This window comes from Oncorhynchus tshawytscha, linkage group LG09 (assembly GCF_018296145.1).
Source record: "Oncorhynchus tshawytscha isolate Ot180627B linkage group LG09, Otsh_v2.0, whole genome shotgun sequence".
In the NCBI taxonomy this organism is placed as follows: Eukaryota; Metazoa; Chordata; class Actinopteri; order Salmoniformes; family Salmonidae; genus Oncorhynchus; species Oncorhynchus tshawytscha.
The window spans coordinates 44371993-44392074 of NC_056437.1; the positions used below are offsets into that span (position 1 = coordinate 44371993).

The 20082-nt window shown below is 39.0% G+C and overlaps 1 protein-coding gene across 4 annotated transcripts; it reads right to left on the minus strand.

The window, feature by feature from the left end:
* Positions 1-101: 101 nt before the first annotated feature.
* LOC112258003 (cytotoxic and regulatory T-cell molecule-like) lies at positions 102-12978 on the minus strand. 4 transcript variants are annotated; one of them, XM_024432305.2, is made up of 10 exons: positions 12877-12978; positions 8976-9113; positions 8469-8624; positions 8170-8289; positions 4599-4754; positions 3781-3972; positions 1617-1691; positions 1328-1480; positions 911-1012; positions 102-732 (listed from the first exon to the last, which is right to left on the minus strand). In XM_024432305.2, the coding sequence occupies exons 2-10, from the start codon at positions 9082-9084 to the stop codon at positions 569-571; spliced, it is 1227 nt and encodes a 408-aa protein (XP_024288073.1). In that variant the 5' UTR covers positions 9085-9113; positions 12877-12978; the 3' UTR covers positions 102-568. The 4 variants fall into 4 exon arrangements, with proteins under 4 accessions (XP_024288073.1, XP_024287805.1, XP_024287802.1 ...); XM_024432037.2 differs by lacking the exon at positions 12877-12978 and adding an exon at positions 11700-12123 and having other exon boundaries at positions 8469-8570; XM_024432034.2 differs by lacking the exon at positions 12877-12978 and adding an exon at positions 11700-12122.
* Between the last annotated feature and the right edge of the window lie 7104 nt (positions 12979-20082).

The window sequence follows — 20082 nt, forward strand, 5'->3', positions numbered from 1 at the left end:
GGATCAGTTGCAAACAGTTGAAACAGCTAGTGTTGTCATTCTGTGACTATTGTTCCAACAAGTTGACTATTTGTTACACATACCACCACAGTGTAGCGCACCATTTTCCAGTCAATGTATTTGTGAAGTACAAAACGGTTTCCCTCTGTAGCTTACAACAGTATTTCTCTTGAACTCATTTTTAGGAGACCCCCAGGAGGGTGCATGTTTTGTTCTAGCCGAGCATTCAACTGGCAGGAGACAGTTCATGGTATTTGTTATTCAAAGCAATGTGGCCCAATAGAGAAATCACCAAAACAAAGTCAGTTTGTGATAAGATAGTGTGTAAATACAATACATTTATACAATATTTCCAGAGAAAAATCCATATCCTTATGTTGTATATTCTTCATTGTTTTTCAGTATAAAAATAAACTTTGATAAAACAATTAAATCATACAGAATAATCCACCATATCAAAGTACATGTTTTAAAACAACATTCCTTCCCAAAATATGTTGTAACATCTTTGTGCTGATGATGACTTAGAATTCAATGTGAATTCTCTATATGATAACACTGTAAAATGTTACAGTTCCCTCTCCTTGATCTGAGGGCTTTGGGTTGCTCCATTTTTCTGTGGGATGACTTGAATTTCAGGATCCTCTTCTGTTTTGATGTTTGTTGTTGTCATCGTCTCTGTTGCCATGGGTTCCTCAACGACATACTTTGTGAATCTGATGTTAAAGAGTCCTAGAAAAACAGGCATTTTTACCAAGTGGAACATATAAAATGTCCTACCATTTGAGCACATATTAGACATAGGCCTTATAATTGGTCTTTTTTTGTCATTGTGTTGTTTCATTGGCTGCAGTCTTTATTTTATATGGCATGTCCAAGAAATCACACATTGTAGGATGCAAATTATTACCGTTTCCCCTTCTTCCTCGAGATTGTTTCTCTTCATTGCTTGATTTTGATCTGTTGCTTTCCACAGATTGATCCGAGTCGTCATTTTCTGTAATGATCAAAACTATGATAATTTCAGAATAATTACTTAGTTTAAGATTAAGAATAATTAAAAGTTTAAGATTTAGTGGCAGGCATACATATAAACCATAAATCAGGGGCGCACAACTCAAGTCCTTGAGGGCAGCAGGTCTATGTGTTTGCTTAATATCAACTGATCCAAGTGCCAGGGAGAAAGAACAACCAACAGGAGCAAAATTCCAGTTGAGGACTAGAGTTATGCACACCTGCCATAAACCAAAGATGATAGGTAAAGATGACCAAACATGATAAGTGATGAGGAGATCCTAAACAGTGAAGTGTCCTGGTCTCTAGTTACCTTTCTTCCAGAGTATGTGAGCCCTCCTCAGCTTGATCACGAAGAGCGAAACAACCACGAGCAGACCAAGGATGAGGCCTGTCACAAGGAAGATGAGCAACAGCGCACTTCTTCCAGTTCCTTTCTGCGTCTCCGTATCATTGAAGAAGCTTCCTGTGAATGAGACCATCAGTGCAAATTTAGCCTCTTCTACTGTAGCCTTACATCCATGTCTGGCTTATACAGCACCTGAACATGACTCACTTAACCGGATCTGTATGTACTTAGAAAAATAGTAAGACTGTCTTACCTTTAGCATTGCTGGAGTTGTGTCCTGTGCCATTATGAGGTGTGTTCTCTGTTGTCTGGGACACTGACAACCAATCTACAGGGAATTGCAGGGGAATGAATGGCAGCTGATCTAGACAGTACAGTCACATTATTCGGGAGGATATGGAGTGTATTTGTGGATAAAATGTGTGATTCAATTAAATTGAATTGGAACTAATGAAATACTATTGGATGCTGGTATGATGCCCATCTGTAGTGATAGAGAGTCACCACTAGGTGGAGAAGCAGCCTACTGAGTAACTATTAAGCCTAGCTGGCGAGGATACTTAAATTAATTCCCATACAATGCTAGCTATGATTTGCCCTGTTCTTAGCAGCAGTGTTGCTGCTGCCGCTGCTGTCATTAGCAAGTGTGTACCCTGTAGCTTCGAACACTGGCCAACCTGAATGAGGAAATTCATTTATTGTACATTTTACATGCTGCCCCATTACAGTGTATTTCATTTTCACTCACTGATTGTACCACAGATGAAAATGTTCTAATTCAAGTCAATATGTATAACAACAACCTTAAATTAACTACAAATAAAAGCACAAGCCGAAGTTCTGCCTGAATCTTTTACTGAGATTCACTATTGAGGACCTACAGTGCATTCGGAAAGTATTCAGACCCCTTGACCTTTTCCACATTTTGTTCCATTAAAGTTTTGTTCTAAAATTGATTTAAATATTTCCCCCTCATCTATCTGAACACAATACCCCATAATGACGAAGTGAAAACAGCTTTTATACATTATTGCAAATGTATAAAACCTGTCAAAACAGAATAACCTTATTTACATAAGTAAAAGGTAATATACATAAGACCCTTTGTTATGAGACTTGAAATTGAGCTCAGGTGTATCCTTTTTCCATTGATCATCCTTGAGATGTTTCTTCAACTTGATTGGAGTCCACCTGTGGTAAATTCAATTGATTGGACATTATTTGGAAAGGCACACACCTGCCTATATAAGGTCCCACAGTTGACAGCGCATGTCAGAGCAAAAACCAAGCCATGAGGTCGAAGGAATTGTCCGTAGAGCTCTGAGACAGGATTTTGTCGAGGCACAGATCTGGGGAGGTGTACCAAACAATTTCCCCAAGAACACAGTGGCCTCCACCATTCTTAAATGGAAGAAGTTTGGAACCACCAAGAACCCGATGGTCATTCTGACAGAGCTCTAGAGTTTCTCTGTGGAGATGGGAGAACCTTCATCAGGCCAAAGGACAGATTTCCTCCGTCTAATGTCCATTGCTCTTGTGTCTTGGCTCAAGCAAGTCTCTTCTTCATATTGGTGTCCTTTAGTAGTGGTTTCTTTGCAGCAATTTGACCATGAAAGCCTGATTCCTGAAGTCTCCTCTGAACAGTTGATGTTCAGATGTGTCTGTTACTTGAACTTTGAAGCAATTATTTGGGCTGCAATCTGAGGCTGGTAACTCTAATGAACTTATCCTCTGCAGCAGAGGTAACTGGGTTTTTCTTGCCAATGCTGCCCCTCATGAAGCTGGTTGATAGAATGCTAAGAGTGTGCAAAGCTGTCATCAAGGCAAAGGGTGGCTACTTTGAAGAATCTAAGATATAAAATATATTTTGATTTGTTAAACACTTTTTTTGTTACTACATGATTCCATATGTGTTATTTCATAGTTTTGATGTCTTCACTATTATTCTACAATGTAGAAAATAGTAAAAATAAAGAAATTCTGGAATAAGAAGGTATGTCCAAACTTTTGACTGGTACTGCATGTAAATATAATATCAGTTCATTTTGTATAAATTAGCAACAATTTCTTATAACCTGTTTTTGCTTTGTCATTATGGGGTATTGTGTGTACATTGATAAGGGAAAAAAGAGATTTAATCAATTTTAGAATAAGGATATAACATAACAAAATATGGAAGTCTGAATACTTTCCAAATGGACTGTATATTGTTAATATTGCTATTGACTCCCGTTTCAGGAAACAGACTGCTGTGGTTTTGCACCTAACCAGTGTTCACAAAACATGTGTAGATTCAACCTCAAGGCACCATTGTTGTTCTGTTCTTCCGTATATGCATTGTCTGTCTTGTCATGTCAAAACGATCAGTAAGTCATATAGTTTGTTTTTAATAATGAATATTAATCTTTTTTACTTACTGTGAGTGCTGAGTTGTAAGTCAGGGGTTGATGCTGGTGATCCTTCTGTAATGGGCCAATTTAAGGCTGTAGCTGTTGGTGTTTCTGTTGACACCTGTGTACTATGCCAACGGGAGGCTGTTGTTGTTACCTCTGTTAGACCTGTACTGAGCCAATGAGAGGCTCTCGTAGTGGAGTGTGATTCCTCAGTGGCTATAAGATAAAAGGCAATTTCAGTTGTACAATACAAACCATGTTCACAAATGACAATTGTATCTTGGTAAGACTTTTGGTCGCTATTATGAAGTGCTTGTATGTGTATATATATATATATATATATATATATATATATATATATATATATATATATATATATATATATATAGTGCAGTTCAAATAACTTGAAGTGAATAATATGATCTATCTGAATATTTTTGTAGAAATGTGACTTTGGGATGCCAGTGTATTCCTCCCTACAGAGAGTAAATCACATGATGTTTGTGTTGTCAAGATACCCTAGTGTGGCGTTCTCATGGCATATTTTAAAGTGAGGAAAGTACCAACAGTGTGACTGTGCACTGAAACCACAAAAGTAAACACTTTCCTTTCAATGTTCCTCAAATAGACCATTGCAAGCAGAACTACATTTAAAAATAAGGTAGACTTGCTTTTTATTCTTTGTTGGATATTTCCACCTTACTCTCAAGGAGGTAATCTGAGATTGATGTATTGTCATTGATCATACCCTTATAAATTCAACCTCCCATCGTGTGGATGCCATCTCGACAACTAATCAAATAAAAGGTCAAAAGTGGGAACAAAAAAAATGTAGTACTTACGATTCTGTCCAATTTTCACAAAATTCATCAGGGATGAATTGTGTAAGGCTGGATGGCGAACAATGCATTTCAATGTGACTCTCCTCTTGTAGGACTGAACATGCAAGATATCCAGGGAGGAATATGTGTTTTTGTCCAACAGATACTGAGGCTGAGCTAAATAACAGCAGAGATGTTCAATTAACTTTTGACTGAAAGTGTAAAAATTTAATATGTAAAAGAACATCAACAGCCATCATCCTTATAATAGCTGACCTGCACTTTACAGGGACAATACAGACATTTCACTTCTCTTTATTTTGGAAGAGATAAAGGGGAATGTGTGTGGGATTTGGTTTCACAGGGGAAGTCTAAACCATTTTAAGGCATTGCCTTTTTTAAATTTTCTATATCTCATCACACAATTCTCAGTCTCCTACTCCAAGTCTTTTCCTATTCTATTTTTCACTTGTTTTATATTTATAATTCCCGCAAGCCACGACAATGGCTGTTATTATTCATCAAATACGGTAGTGAATGACAGGGCAGGGAAGTGAACCCAGGTTAGTGGCATGAGAGGCAAACACCCTACACATCGTGCCAATATGGTTAATTCACTTGGTGGGAAATTGTAATGTGGCTCATATAGCAAGGATTGCTACTCTGCCCCCTCTGAACGGAAAGGCACATCTTTGTGTTTCAACCTACCGCTAACCCTTCATACGTCCGGCCGTGTGTTACGATAGCCTCACAGCCGTCATTGCACTTCTGACACCAAAGTAGGGAAACGTGACTCATATAGCTAGGATCGCCACAATACTAATATGGGACTACACAATTCAGTTTGACTCTTCACTTTTCCTAATTGTTATGGAATAGGTTAGGTAGTTTAGTTCTTAGGAGCACAATTAGACACTACACTACCCCTTCCACACTCCATCCCCAGGTGGCAGTAGCAACTGGGTCAGGGGGTGTGCTCTGATAGGAAGTCTTAAGTGTTGGTTGTGCACAGGTGTGCACAGTAATCGATTCTAAACAATCTGATAGCTGCATAGATTTTTTATGAACTGGCGATAGTTCGAGTTTAAAGTGGAGGGAGTGCAGGGTTTAGCAGGTCTCTCAAGTAAGCTAAAAAGAGGTTTCGGATTGGAAAAGTTTAATATTTTCAGAAGAAGTCGCTAATTGGTTAAGGGAGGAGGATTTGGAGGGAAAGAGAGGAGGTTGAAAAGACTGAGGGAGGCAGAGGATGGGTTTCTATTTGTTGAAGCTAGCAATAACAAGGGAGAGGGTATGTTGAGGAAGATTTGTGTCAAGATCAAACAGAGTGAGCCAGATGCCAGTTTTGAGTTCTGGAGGAAAAATGGAAGGGGTAGAAGGTGTTGTAAGACATGGTGATGATAAAGACAAGGGATAGGCCAATGAGTGATCTATGTTTCAGTAAGGTTGGCTTCTTAGCGTTCATAGCAATGGTTATCAACTGTACCGCAGAGATGGAACGTAAGTCACAGAAAATAGATGTTGTGGTGGCAGATGCAGAGAAGTACTTGGGGCTGCGTGATTTGACTTCAGACTGCGTGGTAGGTTGACCTGCTGTTACTCGAGTGCAGCAAGGAGCCAAGGTAAATTGCTAGCTAGAATTCATCTGATAAAAAAACAATCAATCTTAACATAATCACTAGTTAACTACACATTGTTGATGATATTACTGGTTTAACTAGCTTGTCCTGTGTTGCATATAATCAATATAGTGCCTGTTAATTTATCATCGAATCACAGCCTACTTTGCCAAACGGGTGATGATTTAACAAAAGCGCATTCACGAAAAAAGCACAATTGCTCCACCAATGTACCTAACTATAAACATCAATGCCTTTCTTAAAATCAACACACAACTATATATTTTTTAAACCTGCATATTTAGTTAAAATAAATTCATGTTAGCAGGCAATATTAACTAGGGAAATTGTGTCACTTCTCTTGGGTTCAGTGCAAGCAGTGTCAGCGTATATGCAGCCGTTTGGGCCGCCTGGCTCGTTGCGAACTGTGTGAAGACCATTTCTTCCTAACCAAGACCGTAATTAATGAGCCAGAATATTACATAATTATGACAAAACATTTTTTTTACCTGTATTTAACTAGGCAAGTCAATTAATAACCAAATGTTATGTTCAAAGACGGCCTAGGAACAGTGGGTTAACTGCCTTGTTCAGGGGCAGAACGACAGATTTTTACATTGTCAGCTTGGGGATTCAATCTTGCAACCTTTCAGTTACTAGTCCAACACTCTAACCACCAGGCAGGCTACCTGCCGCTCCAACATTGAAGGTTGTGCAATGTAACAGCAATATTTAGACTTAGGGTTGCCACCCGTTCGATAAAATACGTAACGACTCCGTATTTCACTGAAAGAATAAACGTTTTCGAAATGATAATTTCCGGATTTGACTATATTAATGACCTAAGGCTCGTATTTCTGTGTGTTTATTATATTATAATTAAGTCTAAGATTTTATATTTGATAGAGCAGTCTGACTGAGCGGTGGTAGGCAGCAACAGGCTTGTAAGCATTCATTCAAACAGCACTTTCCTGCGTCTGCCAGCAGCTCTTTACAATGCTTGAAGCACAGCTCTGTTTATGACTTCAAGCCTATCAACTCTCGAGATTAGGTTGGCAATCATCCAATAGTCAAAGGTATATGAAATATAAATGGTATAGAGAGATATAGTCCTATAATTCCTATAATAACTACAACCTAAAACTTCTTAACTGGGAATATTGAAGACCACCAGCTGAGCAAGGAACTTAGACGTTAGCTTTTTTACATGGCACATATTGTACTTTTACTTTCTAATCCAACACTGTGTTTTTGCATTATTTAAACCAAATTGAACATGTTTAATTATTTATTGGAGACTAAATTGATTTTATTTATGTATTATATTAAGTTGAAATTAAAGTGTTAATTCAGGATTGTTGTAATTGTCATTATTACAAATATATATATATATATATATATATATATAAAAAAATCGTCCGATTAATCGTTATCGGCTTTTTTTGGTCCTCCAATAATCAGCATCAGTGTTGAAAAATCATAATCGGTCGACCTCTAGTCGGTAATGCAACATAATGGATGCCAACTGTCGTTAAACTCCACCAAAGAAGAAGGTGTGGCAGCTGGCAGAGCCATGAGGCTGCTGGAGTTTAGTGCCCATGTGAACCTTTGGTTTGACTCTTTATGTATTCGGCATGCCATGTTTTTGTTTTGTGTGTATACAATTATTTGTTGGTCATGCACCGTTTTTGTTTACATAAATCACTTGGGCTGGCCGACCAAAGAGTCAAGACAGAGCTGGCCCTGAACTTTAAGTTTGCCGTCTCCTGGAGCACATGCATTCAACACCTTTTCACATTAATGCACACATCAAATCAGGTTACAGACCTACAGACCCTTTATTAGCTAGGCCTAAGGCCCCAGAATCAGTGAGTGTATCAAAATCAGTGTGTTAGCTCGGTGGTCTCGTAACATAATCCTTTGTCATTTTGGCGTCATAAAATCTATTAAATAAATCTAGAATGAAGGACACTTACCATACATTTCTAACCCACTCTCCAACAGCCATGAGATTTTGGGAGGGTGGCCATTTCCCACTGCAGAACATTTTATGGCAGTCTTTCCATTGTGTTCTGTTATCTCCAATTTTGGCTTACCTTGACAATGACAAAAAGAGTGATGTTATGATTTTTGGTTTCAACTTAATTTGTTGGAAGTGGGAACAAGCCAAGCACTCTACCTCCTGTGCCAATATGAATATTCTACTAAATTAAGGGGAAGGCTGTGTGCTGTCTTAATCCCTATAAACAGTGCTATTACAATATGTTACACTTACCCAAAACTGTCACATTAACCCACTTCACTACAGGCACTTTGTGAATGTAATGTAAACATGTGTAGAGGCCTCCATCTTTGAAGGTGACATCAGACACACTGACTGAAAAAACGGAGTCAGACAAGTTTATTATCTTGTAGCGCTTGTCCTTCAGGGCTGTTAGTGAAGATGGGGGAGAGAGGAGGCATGTCACAATATAACTCAACTACTTAAGATCCGAACAAAGATGTTACAATATGAGTAGGAACAAACATATTTACTTGTATCATGTACAACTATTATCATTCTAGACAGCATTTCATGGTAAAGTCTACACACGTTGTATTCGACATGTGACAAATACAATTTAATTTTTATTTTAATCAGCTATTGACATTAATAAAATAAAAATCATGTATGTCTCATTTACTGGGCATCCAGTATACTTTCAAATTAAGATACTGCTTTGTTTTAGTATATAAAATACATCATAATAAATATCTATAGGTGGTATTATAAGATCCTCACCCTTCTGGTTATTAAAAAACATAACATGCCCATCAGGATTCTTCCATTCCACGTGGCTCCCTTCGGCATTTCTAATGCGACACTTCATGGTTAGTGTCTCACCCTCCATCACGGTCAAATGTTGCACTGCAATGGATCCTGCAATGGCAAATACCAAGGATTTAGTATAGGACATACTTTGATTGACATGATGGAAGGTTCCAACATGTGTGAGAGCAAAATTACAAGATTATGTTATAAATACTGTTATTCCATCAAATGGTTGTTTTATGCAACAGAATAGGGGGTTCTTAGAACTCTATTGTGTCTGTGTGAACTGAGATTGGGCCTCTGGGGCTTAATGCTGACAGAAGATGTACAATGCGTTAGGTGATAAACCTAACAAAGCAAACAATTCCATAGCATGAGTTGGTGTTTGTGTGCTGGGAGGTACCAGGGTAGAGATGACTCCAGTATGGATAATTATGAGAGGAACCTTGTTTTGGGAGCTAGGCCCTGGTTTCTACACAATGAGAACAATCTTAACAGCAGATGCTGTCTGCTGTGAATTATTAGTATCTTTCATAGGAATCCCAACCTTGTGACCCATTCCATACTTCTTTTGTTTGTCATGTAGACTAAGGGGGTGTATCTTTGCTATAAAAAGGTGTTGTATTCTTTGTGTCGGGGCTCTCAATGAATCATCTAAGAGTGATTCGTCGACCAGCCATCGTTATTGTAGAGCACTCACATCATTCACTTGTGGGTGTGGTGTGACATGCTTTCCTTATAAATACGTGAATAAAGATTTAGTTTAAGTATAACTCTGACTTGTGTGATAAGTTTGTCTCTCCTCATTTGATCATTCTAAAATTAACCACCACACATGATTTCAAGTTCACCTTACCTTTCAACAGCCCTTTCCTCTTTCTTACACATGCACAGTATGCCATGAACATAATATGATCATGGATGGACTGTATTGAAAAGCAATCATAAAGAGGAGATTTAGGGGTCGTAGACAGATTAATAAGTGGGCAGTGTAAATGAACTAGTTAAGACCTGAGTCAGACCCTTCATTTCTCATAGCTCTCACTCACAGCACTGTCCTACTTCTCAGTCTTCCCCTGGTCTCAGACTCTACCACTGGGGGCTACAGGGGAAACTGAAGGAGGTCGAGCTACCATTGTCAGGCTTGAGGTTATGGGAGGTGTGACAAACAACAACTTGAGGGGGGTGCATTTCCGCTGCACATACACCTACAGATTATGCAGCCTTTATGCCAACCTTCTCTACTGCGACTGACAGGAAATCAAATATAGTGTGGACAGTCACCGAAAACATGGGGGGTGTAAAAGAGAAAGCAAGGGGTTTGTGGTTTTCTTCACACTGTGTGTGAGCGTCATGTGTTCCTTTTTCCTATGCTACTGGTATGATGACTAGTGATAGGCCTACTTTATTTGGAAACATTAACTGTGGGGGCAAATTTACACTGATGTTGTTGGTGGGCTTGTAATGTTTTAAAGGTTAACTGTTTTCATACATTGTGTGGGCTAGCAGAATATCACCTTATGATAGGGTCATGCTGTATATAGCACCGACTGAACAAAATACATTCCATGTGGGTGGTCTATGGGGGTCCATGGAATTAGTGTATTTTATAATTAACCATAATGATTTTTAGACTTGTCTGCAATGATTGAATTCAAGGTTAATTATTTAATTAGGTATTTGAATCCCAATGAGAGCTGATGACCACCTAATGGTTAAAACGTTGCGATAATAAACACTCTTAGAGCATGTATTGCAGTATGCTGAGTCTTCCTTTTTGACAATTCCGAATAAACTGAATGACAAGACAATTGCTTCAATTTGAAAACCATCCTATATGATTAAAAAGTCACAATTTGGTGACTTTTTAATCATATAGGATGGTTTTCAAATTGATAGCATTTGTCTAGTCATTCAAAGACAATAATTTCAATGTCAGCCGCCAAACATATTTAAACAAGACCACAACAAAGCAATAAGTACACATTTTCACTGTGATACAATCCTCAGAGCATTTGATCACGTCTATTATTTTTGTGTTGTCACAACTTTCAGTCTGTTTACAAGATGGTTATTTTAGCCATAAGACCTCAGGGAGTGTGGTATATGGTCAATATACCACGGCAAAGGGCTATTCTTATTAACTTTACCCAGTACCAGGACATTTTAGCCAAAAACCTGGTTGCCTTTGCCAGGAAGAGGAAACTTGGCCGAAAGTGGATCTTCCAGCAAGACAATAACCCCCAAGTACTCATCAATAAACACAAAGAAATGGTTAATTGGCCAAAAAAAATCAAAATTTTACAGTGGCCGTCTTAGTCTCCGGACTTGTAACCCATTGAGCATACGATATAGCTCAGTATAGCAAGGGTGTCAATCATTTCGGACCCCACTGTAAATGCATCACAGCATCCGTCAAGAAAAAAGCAGTTCCATTCTAATTGATCTCACACACAGATGTAAAGAATTAGTAAGGAAACGTATAAAATGTAAAACATATATACAAATATGAATACAGCAAACATTGATTTGTGATATCTTACAACAAAAACATTGAATGTCATTTCAAAGTTGTGATCAAAACAGATCAGGCATATAACTCTATCAAGCTGTATTGTATACATGTACCCTGCCTGGGTACTTTGTACTTCATTGTCTCAGAAACAATTACTTTCAGAGAAGTAGCCTACTCACCCCTTACAAACAAGACTAGGAAGCAAAGCTGCAGCATTAGTGCCATCTTGACTCTGTCAGATTCAGATGTGGACTCTGAGAGCCACTTCCTCTCGTGTCTTTATATGCTACATACACTACACTGGCTACAGTAAGGGGCCTTCCGTGACATCACATCACAATTCATGGGGTTTCCACGCAACACTGAATACATTTAGTTTCGAGGGCATCCCGGGTCATATATCTATAGGTTGTTGATATCATGGGAAGAAAAATAATACAATGTTGATTGGATCATGAATTGACACATTTTAGGAATGTCTATTTCCTTTTCAATATGACATCTCTCTTGAAAGACATCACCATGCACCAATGTTGTAGCCTGGTGGAACCGTTTATTATTTTATTTTGTATTTACTTTTATTTAACCTTTATTTAACTAGGCAAGCAGTTAAGAACAAATTCTTCTGCACTGAGCTAAAGTGTAGAGCTGCCTCTTTCAAGGAGCGGGACTCTAACCCGGAAGCTTATAAGAAATCCCGCTATGCCCTGGACTTCCTGACGGGCCGCCCCCAGGGGGTAAGGGTGGGTAACAACACATCCGCCACGCTGATTCTCAACACGGGGGCCCCTCAGGAGTGCGTGCTCAGTCCTCTCCTGTACTCCCTGTTCACTCACGACTGCATGGCCAGGCATGACACACCACCTGGGGTCAGTCCGTCAGGAAGTCCAGGATCCAGTTACAGAGGGAGGTGTTCATTCCTGGGGTCCTAAGCTTGGTGATGAGCTTGGAAGGGACAATGGTGTTGAAAGCTGAGCTGTAGTCAATAAACAACATTCTCATGTAGGTATTCCTCTTATCTTGATGGGTGAGTGCAGTATGGAGTGCAATTGAGATTGCGTTGTTTATGGATCTGTTGGGGCAGTATGAAAATTAGAGTAGGTCTAGGGGTGTCTGCGATGATGGACGTGTGTGCTATAACCAGCCTCTCAAAGCACTTCATGATTACAGATGTAAGTGCTACAGGGCGTTAGTCATTGTGGCATGAATGCTTAGAGTTTTTGGGAACAGAATTGATGTTGGTTATCTTAAAACGTGGGGATTACCGACTGGGACAAGGTGAGGTTGAAAATTACAGTGATGTCCAAATTACTGCCAGCTGTTCTGCGCATGCTCTGAGAACACTCCATGGAATACCTTCGGGTCCGCAGCCTTACAGGTGTTGACCTGATTAACCTCTCTGGGATATGTGGGACTGTAGCGTCCCACCTCGCCAACAGCCAGTGAAAGTGCAGGGCTCCAAATTCAAAACAACAAAAATCTCATGATTAAAATTCCTCAAGCATACAACTATTTTACACACTTTTAAAGATAAAATTCTCATTAATCCAGCCACAGTGTGTGATTTCAAAAAATGTTTTACAGCGAAAGCACCACAAACGATTATGTTAGGTCACCACCAACTCACAGAAAAACACAGCCATTTTTCCAGCCAAAGAGAGGAGTCACAAAAAGCACAAATAGAGATGAAATGAATCACTAACCTTTGATGATCTTCATCGGATGACACTCATAGGACTTCATGTTACACAATACATGTATGTTTTGTTCGATAAAATGCATATTTCTATAAAAAAAATCGAATTTTACATTGGCCCGTTACGTTCAGTAGTTCTAAAACATGCGGTGATTGTGCAGAGAGCCACATCAATTCACAGAAATACTAATCATAAATGTTGATAAATACAAGTGTTATACATGGAATTAGAGATATACTTCTCCTTAATGCAACCGCTGTGTCAGATTTTTAAAAAACTTTACGGAAAAAGCAAACCATGCAATAATCAGAGTACAGCGTTCAGACACCAAAGCAGCCAAAAATATATCCGTCATATTGTGTAGTCAACATTAGTCAGAAATAACATTATAAATATTCACTTAGCTTTGATGATCTTCATCAGAATGCACTCCCACGAATCCCAGTTCCACGATAAATGTTTGATTTGTTCGATAATGTCCATCATTTATGTCCAAATAGCTTCTTTTTTTTTTTTGTGGTAAACAAATCCAAACGCGCGTTCAGGTCCAGCCGAACGTCGGACAAAAAGTTCAAAAAGTTATATTACAGCCTGAAGAAACTTGTCAAACTAAGTATAGAATCAATCTTTAGGATGTTTTTATCATAAATGTTCAATAATGTTCCAACCGGAGAATTCCTATGTCTGTAGAAAAGCAATGGAACGAGAGCTAACTCTCTCGTGACCGTGCCTCAGAGCCCGTGGCACCCTGCCAGACACCTGGCTCAATCAGCTCTCATTCGCCCCCACTTCACAGTAGAAGCCTCAAACAAAGTTCTAAAGACTGTTGACATCTAGTGGAAGCCTTAGGCAGTGCAATATGTCCCCATTTACACTGTATATTGGAATGGCAAAGAGTTGAAAAACTACAAACCTCAGATTTCCCACTTCCGGGTTGGATTTCTCTCAGGTTATCGCCTGCCATATGAGTTCTGTTATACTCACAGACATCATTCAAACAGTTTTAGAAACTTCAGAGTGTTTTCTATCCAATACTACTAATAATATGCATATATTAGCACCTGGGACAGAGTAGCAGGCAGTTTACTCTGGGCACCTTATTCATCCAAGCTATTCAATCACCAAGAAGTTTTAAAGACCTTACTTATTCAGAGAGCAAGATCACCCAATCCTCTGGGTCAGGAGAGTAGTGGGTTATGTAACGCTAGCCAGGGGTACCCTAGTATAAGGAGGTTCTTGAGAGCTGTGATCAAAAGAAAACTAAGTGCATGAGTGATTCACATCAACCTGCAGTAGAATGGGATTGGTCTGATCTTCCACCTGGCCGGAGCATCTATTGAGGGCTTGAATCTGCAGAGAGATGGGACATTTCACCAGGGGATTTGTAATTCTCTGGCGAAGTCTTGATCAATTAAATTATCTGCCGGCCTTCAGAGTCCACGAAGGCTTAAATCTGGTGTTGATGGTTGTCCCAGTGGAGAGTTATGGGTAGTGACAGACGGTGACTGGGTAGCCGGGGGTAACTGCACAGCTCGTCAGAGTCTCCCCTTGTCCTGGCAAGCCCTGGCGTTTCCCGTCAGCTGTGGGCATGTAGCATGGAGATGACAGAGACCTCCGCAGTAGAGGCAGCAGCCTTTGTGCATGCCTGTGTCACGCTCCTGTGGTCTCAGACGTGTGCATCCCAGCTGCATGGGCTCCTCAATGCTGGGTTTGGGGGGCTTGGGGTGCTCAGGAAACCAGGATGGTGTCAAAAAAATCGCTGTCTCACACGTTCTCGGAGACAGTTGTCAATCCTGATTGCCAGCGTTATCAGGGACTCGAGGTCCTCTCCCAGTTCCCGAGAGGCCAGTTCATCCTTGATGAAGTTAGACAACCCCTGGTGGAAAGCGGTGATCAGAGCCTCTGTATTCCACTCACTCTCGGCCGTGAGGGTGCGGAAGTCAATGGCGAAGCCAGCCACTAGCCTGGCCCATTGGCGGATGTTGAACAGTCGGCTGGCCACTTCCCTTCCACCGACAGGGTGGTCAAAGTCTCGTTGCAGCTCGGTAGTGAAGTCTTATATGGAGATGCAGGATGGTAGCTGCTGTTCCCACACCGCCGTTGCCCACACCAGGGACTTGCCCGAGAGTAGAGAAATTATGTAGGCGAGCATGGCCCGATCGGTGTGGAATGAGGAGGACTGTAGCTCGAACACCAGACAGCACTGTGTGAGGAACTCCTTGCCTCCTCCCAGGTGGCCGTCTGATAAGGGGATTATATGCTTAAAGGTAATGATTAAAATATTCCACTCTGAAACCATATAATTGTATGAAATTTATTAGAATCATAAAACTATAATCTGATGATGGGTGTAGTTTTAGTCAGAATTAGAACAAGGACCTTTTGTTCCTTGTTCGTATGTAAGCAGGCTGCAAGTGTGAAACAAATGATAAGAGGAGCTATCGACAGACAAGTTGTACTACTGTGTTCCTTATAGGACATTCTGTCCCCACCTGTGGAGTGGAGAAACTGTTAGGCTTGCAGAAGATTATGAAACATGTTGCAAATTAAAGAAACAATGTATCTGTGTAGTGGAAAAACACTGACTGTCTGAGCAAGGCATGGCTTAAGATTTGAACTTGTTTGTGTGTGTGTTATAAAGACTGTGTTTGCATTCTTGACTTTAGAGCGCTCTCCTGAATAAACTGTACTAACCTTTTGCATAAACTGAGTCTTTGCTGAATTATTATTAAACCCAGGGTCTTACAAATCTCGGGGATTGGGCAAAGTTTGATTGTTAGTTATTATCATTGTGATTGAAAATTCTCGTGACAGCTTGGTCCTTCGAAGACGGTTTTCAATACCTGTTTTCTGTTTAATGTATTCTGGGTGTTAGACGCTAAAATATCCGGAGGAGTTTATATCTGGTGACCTGTCTTTAGAATTTTGTGTGGAGAAAATTGTTTTAAAGGGAACCAAGTATTCTGTGCATATGGAAGACAGGAATCGGGTATAAATTCAAATAGGAGGAGGGGGGTCCGGAATGATTCCAAGATATCTGTGGCCACTACCAATATAAACTAGCTAAATGTTGAGACCTTAAACGTAAAATTGGTTGAAAGGCGAAATATAATAGAATTATGAGAGAGGAGGCATAATTATATTAATATAGTTCGCCTGTCTAAATACGCTTAGGAGGGGATGGTCAGATCTTTAGGAGGCGCCCATCTAGGTCTGATTATCCATTGAAGAAGGGAAGCCTAATATAGCGGGGTGAGGTACGAGATATTAACGTGTCAAAATCACAAGGAACAACAAAAAAATAGGCTGTTAACTAGGACTTTATAAACCCTGGGATATAGCTTATAAGTTGTAGACGTCTGAGACCTAATGTTGATCGAAAGACAGCTCTATAGATAAAGTTTCAAGAAAGGAAAAAGCACACACATAGGAGGGACATACATACAGATCAATTGTGAGACACATAGATTGTGAGAAGAGATCAGAGTTTTAAAAGCACACACATAGAATAAGAAGATAATTATTTGCGTATGAGATAGATATATTGATCAGTCAAAAGTCACAAGGAACAACAAAGAACAAGTAGAACTTATGGTTGTATACGTGTGAGATAAAAATAATATATCAGGATTCATACAAATAATGATTCTAAAATTCTAGGAAAGATTAACGGGAGGTATTTATCAACATAAGTTAAGGATAATAACGGTAGAAAGCACACACACATAGAAGGTAAAAAGCACATACACATAGATCGTGAGAAGAAGCAGAATAAGAAGGAAAGGTAATTGAATAACATGGGTGGTAAATCCTCAAAGGAGGTACAAGAATTAACCGGGGATGAGAGGTACATCTAATGCCCAAAATGGAGAAAGAAGTACGACTTTGAGAGATGTCTAGATGTAGAAACATTTGAATGAATGATAAAGTAGATACATAGGACATGTGTAGATAGTCAAGGGAAACAGCGGGTCGAGGGTTAGATACCTGGCTGTCTGAAGCCCGGAAAAAAGAAGGTAAGAAGGCAAGTGTAGAGAAAGGGTGTATTGAGAATAGGAGTCGTATTTAAATAACTGAATCACAGAAGAGACCGTTTACCTATCTGCATTAGATTTAAGTATGGCGATAGAGTTGTGTCCTCCGAAATGTTTTTATTCTAAAGGGTTGACTGAAGTATGTTATAAATTTGGCAATTTACATGTTACTTTTAAGTCTTGGACATTTCATAAGTGTGAAGCCGAAAGAGAAGAGAAAGTTGAAAAGTTTGGTTTTACTCTTACGATAGAGGTAAGGCAGAACGTTGTTTGAGTAGGGGTTATATTTTCGCCTACTGGTAAGAATAGGTGAGTTAGTTGTGCTCGCTGGGCTATATTTGGCTGTAAGGGATTCAGGTCTGAATAGTTGAATCGTAAAAGTTTTGTGATAGTTTCTGATTATGAGTTAATTTTATTTTACAGGGACAGTGCACATTAATCACAGTTGTGTGTGTCTAATGGCAGGGGATCCCTATCAAGCACTTTGAGAGCCTGTTTGAAGACAGACAATGGGTTTTAATGTTGTAAAGCAAGTTTGGGCCAAATTAGTCAAGTAATATGTAAATTAGGGGAATTTCATAGATTTGAAGTACAGTATTGTATCCAAAGGGTAGCGAATGTTCAATTAAGTACATATAACCATTGAGGAAGTTTAAAACTAATGATTGGAGGGAGTACAATGCAATTATTATTATGATTAGGTTTTTTGTTTGTAGTCAATGTTTGGGTTTCTGAATTGATGTAGTATAATGAAATGCTGACCAAGTGGTTGTGGGTTTTCTTCTGGGAAAAGGAGTGCTTCAGTGTCTCTCTTTGGAATGTTTTCTGGGGCTGTAATCTTGGAGGGAGCGAGTGAGATAGAGGCATATTTCTACCAAATTGAAGAAACCTGGAAATGTTTGTTGTTTTTAACCTAGGGGTTGCAAATACCCACACGCAAGAAATAGTGTATTACTATTAGTTGATATTTAAAATAAAAAAATACTGTTTGGATTGGTATGTTCTAATTCCTTTGGGTTTGAGGAGTTTTCCATTTTTCCTAGAACCACGATATCTTAAAGGGGTACACACACATATGGAATTTTAGAAGTTTTATTTTCTGAGTTTTAATTAAACATGTGAATTCTTTTGATAAAGGAATGTTCTGGGAACCTGGGATACAACATGTAGAAAATGTTTGACAGTTTTTCTTTAATTTGTCTAATATAGTAAGAAACATTTCTTTGAAGGGGTGGTATGACTTTTGACCTCTATAATGGCTTTCCTTTGTGGTCTGATCAACCTCATGGGAGGGCCATTTGGATAATGAATTTAAGGTCATTTGTAATACTGATTTTAAAGTAATTTGTGTAATTGATAATTATGATAGTTTATAGTTCTTTGACATATTTGTAATTTGAACCAATGAGAAGAAAGAAAGGGAATAACCTTTGACTAAGGGTAGACTTCCTTAAGTCTCTCTTCCTATGGGCATAAGGGTACAATAATTCTTCTTCGTGGAGGGTTTCAGAGTAATGATTTGGATCTGATTATGTTATTTGAAACTTTGTTTTATCTTTTGACCAGTAGTAGTATTTTTTATACAATACTCTCATGGAGAATTATGGGTTAAAAATGGGGCGAAGGTGGGTTTATAAAAAACTGTCATAAGGTTAGTTTGAAACTCCCACTATTTTGGCTTAAGTAATGTTTAGTAATCTAGAAAAGTTGTATTTTCCCTTAGGTAGTCAGCTGTTGTTGTATGCAGTGTAATACATTTAACACAACAAGGCTGTGAAATTGATATAATAGTATTATTATATTTTGTTGTTGAATAAGGTTATAAAGTTAGTAAGAATAAGTTTTAATAATGGTAGACATATTCTAAGCCAAGAGGACAGGGAAATATGACATCTGTGGTGATTCTGGATCATTGAGAGTATTGAGATAAACTTTATCAACTAGGTAATAATCTTACCTAATCTACTACCATAGACATGTTGATTTTTCTAAAAATCCATGATTGCAGACAGGGAGACAGTGAGACATTTAGTCAATATTTGGAAACAGAACCCATATTTGATGCTGACTGTTATAAGAAAGAGCGACAGACAGATAGAAGGAAGGGCAGACGGAGAAGCCCTCCCCTGCACTGCTAAGACCTTGATGGTTTGGGAGTAGCATGAGGAGAGAAGGGACACAGAATGGGTAGATAACAATTACTGAGTGGAGACCAGCATAGTTCAATTATAAACAGGATTAGGTGGCAGAGTGTAAGGCTCTCCCGAGAAATGGGGGACATAAATAATACCGTGACAGACAGAAAAGACAGAATAAGAATAAAAGGGGAAGAGAATTTGGTTCACTTAGCTTTAGGATATTAATTTGTGGAAAGACTTTCTGCTCCATTTGTTTTAAAAATATGACAAGTTAGCAGGGCAGGCAGGTATTTTAGTTTTTATTTTAAGTGTATGTTTAGTAAATTCGCTAGGAAGAGATATGATGATTTTGTTGAAAGTAGTTGTTACCCTAACTAAAAGAGAAAACTTAGTTGGTTTCAGGAATGAAGGTGTTAGACACTGAACCATTGCCTAGAAATTATTCTGCACAACAGGCCGAAATAGTAGCATTGACTAGAGTCTGCAAAATAAGAACGGAGAGAAAGGTTACTATTTACACAGACAACACATATGCATTTAAAACCATACAAAGCAGCACAGATAAATCTTAAAAGTAGATAAGACACTTGACAGGGAATTGTTACAGGATAGCCAAGAACGAACGCCCCAGGGAGAATTGGACATGTGAAAATGAAAGGGGCGATCCTACAAGATAATGTCAGACATAAGGAT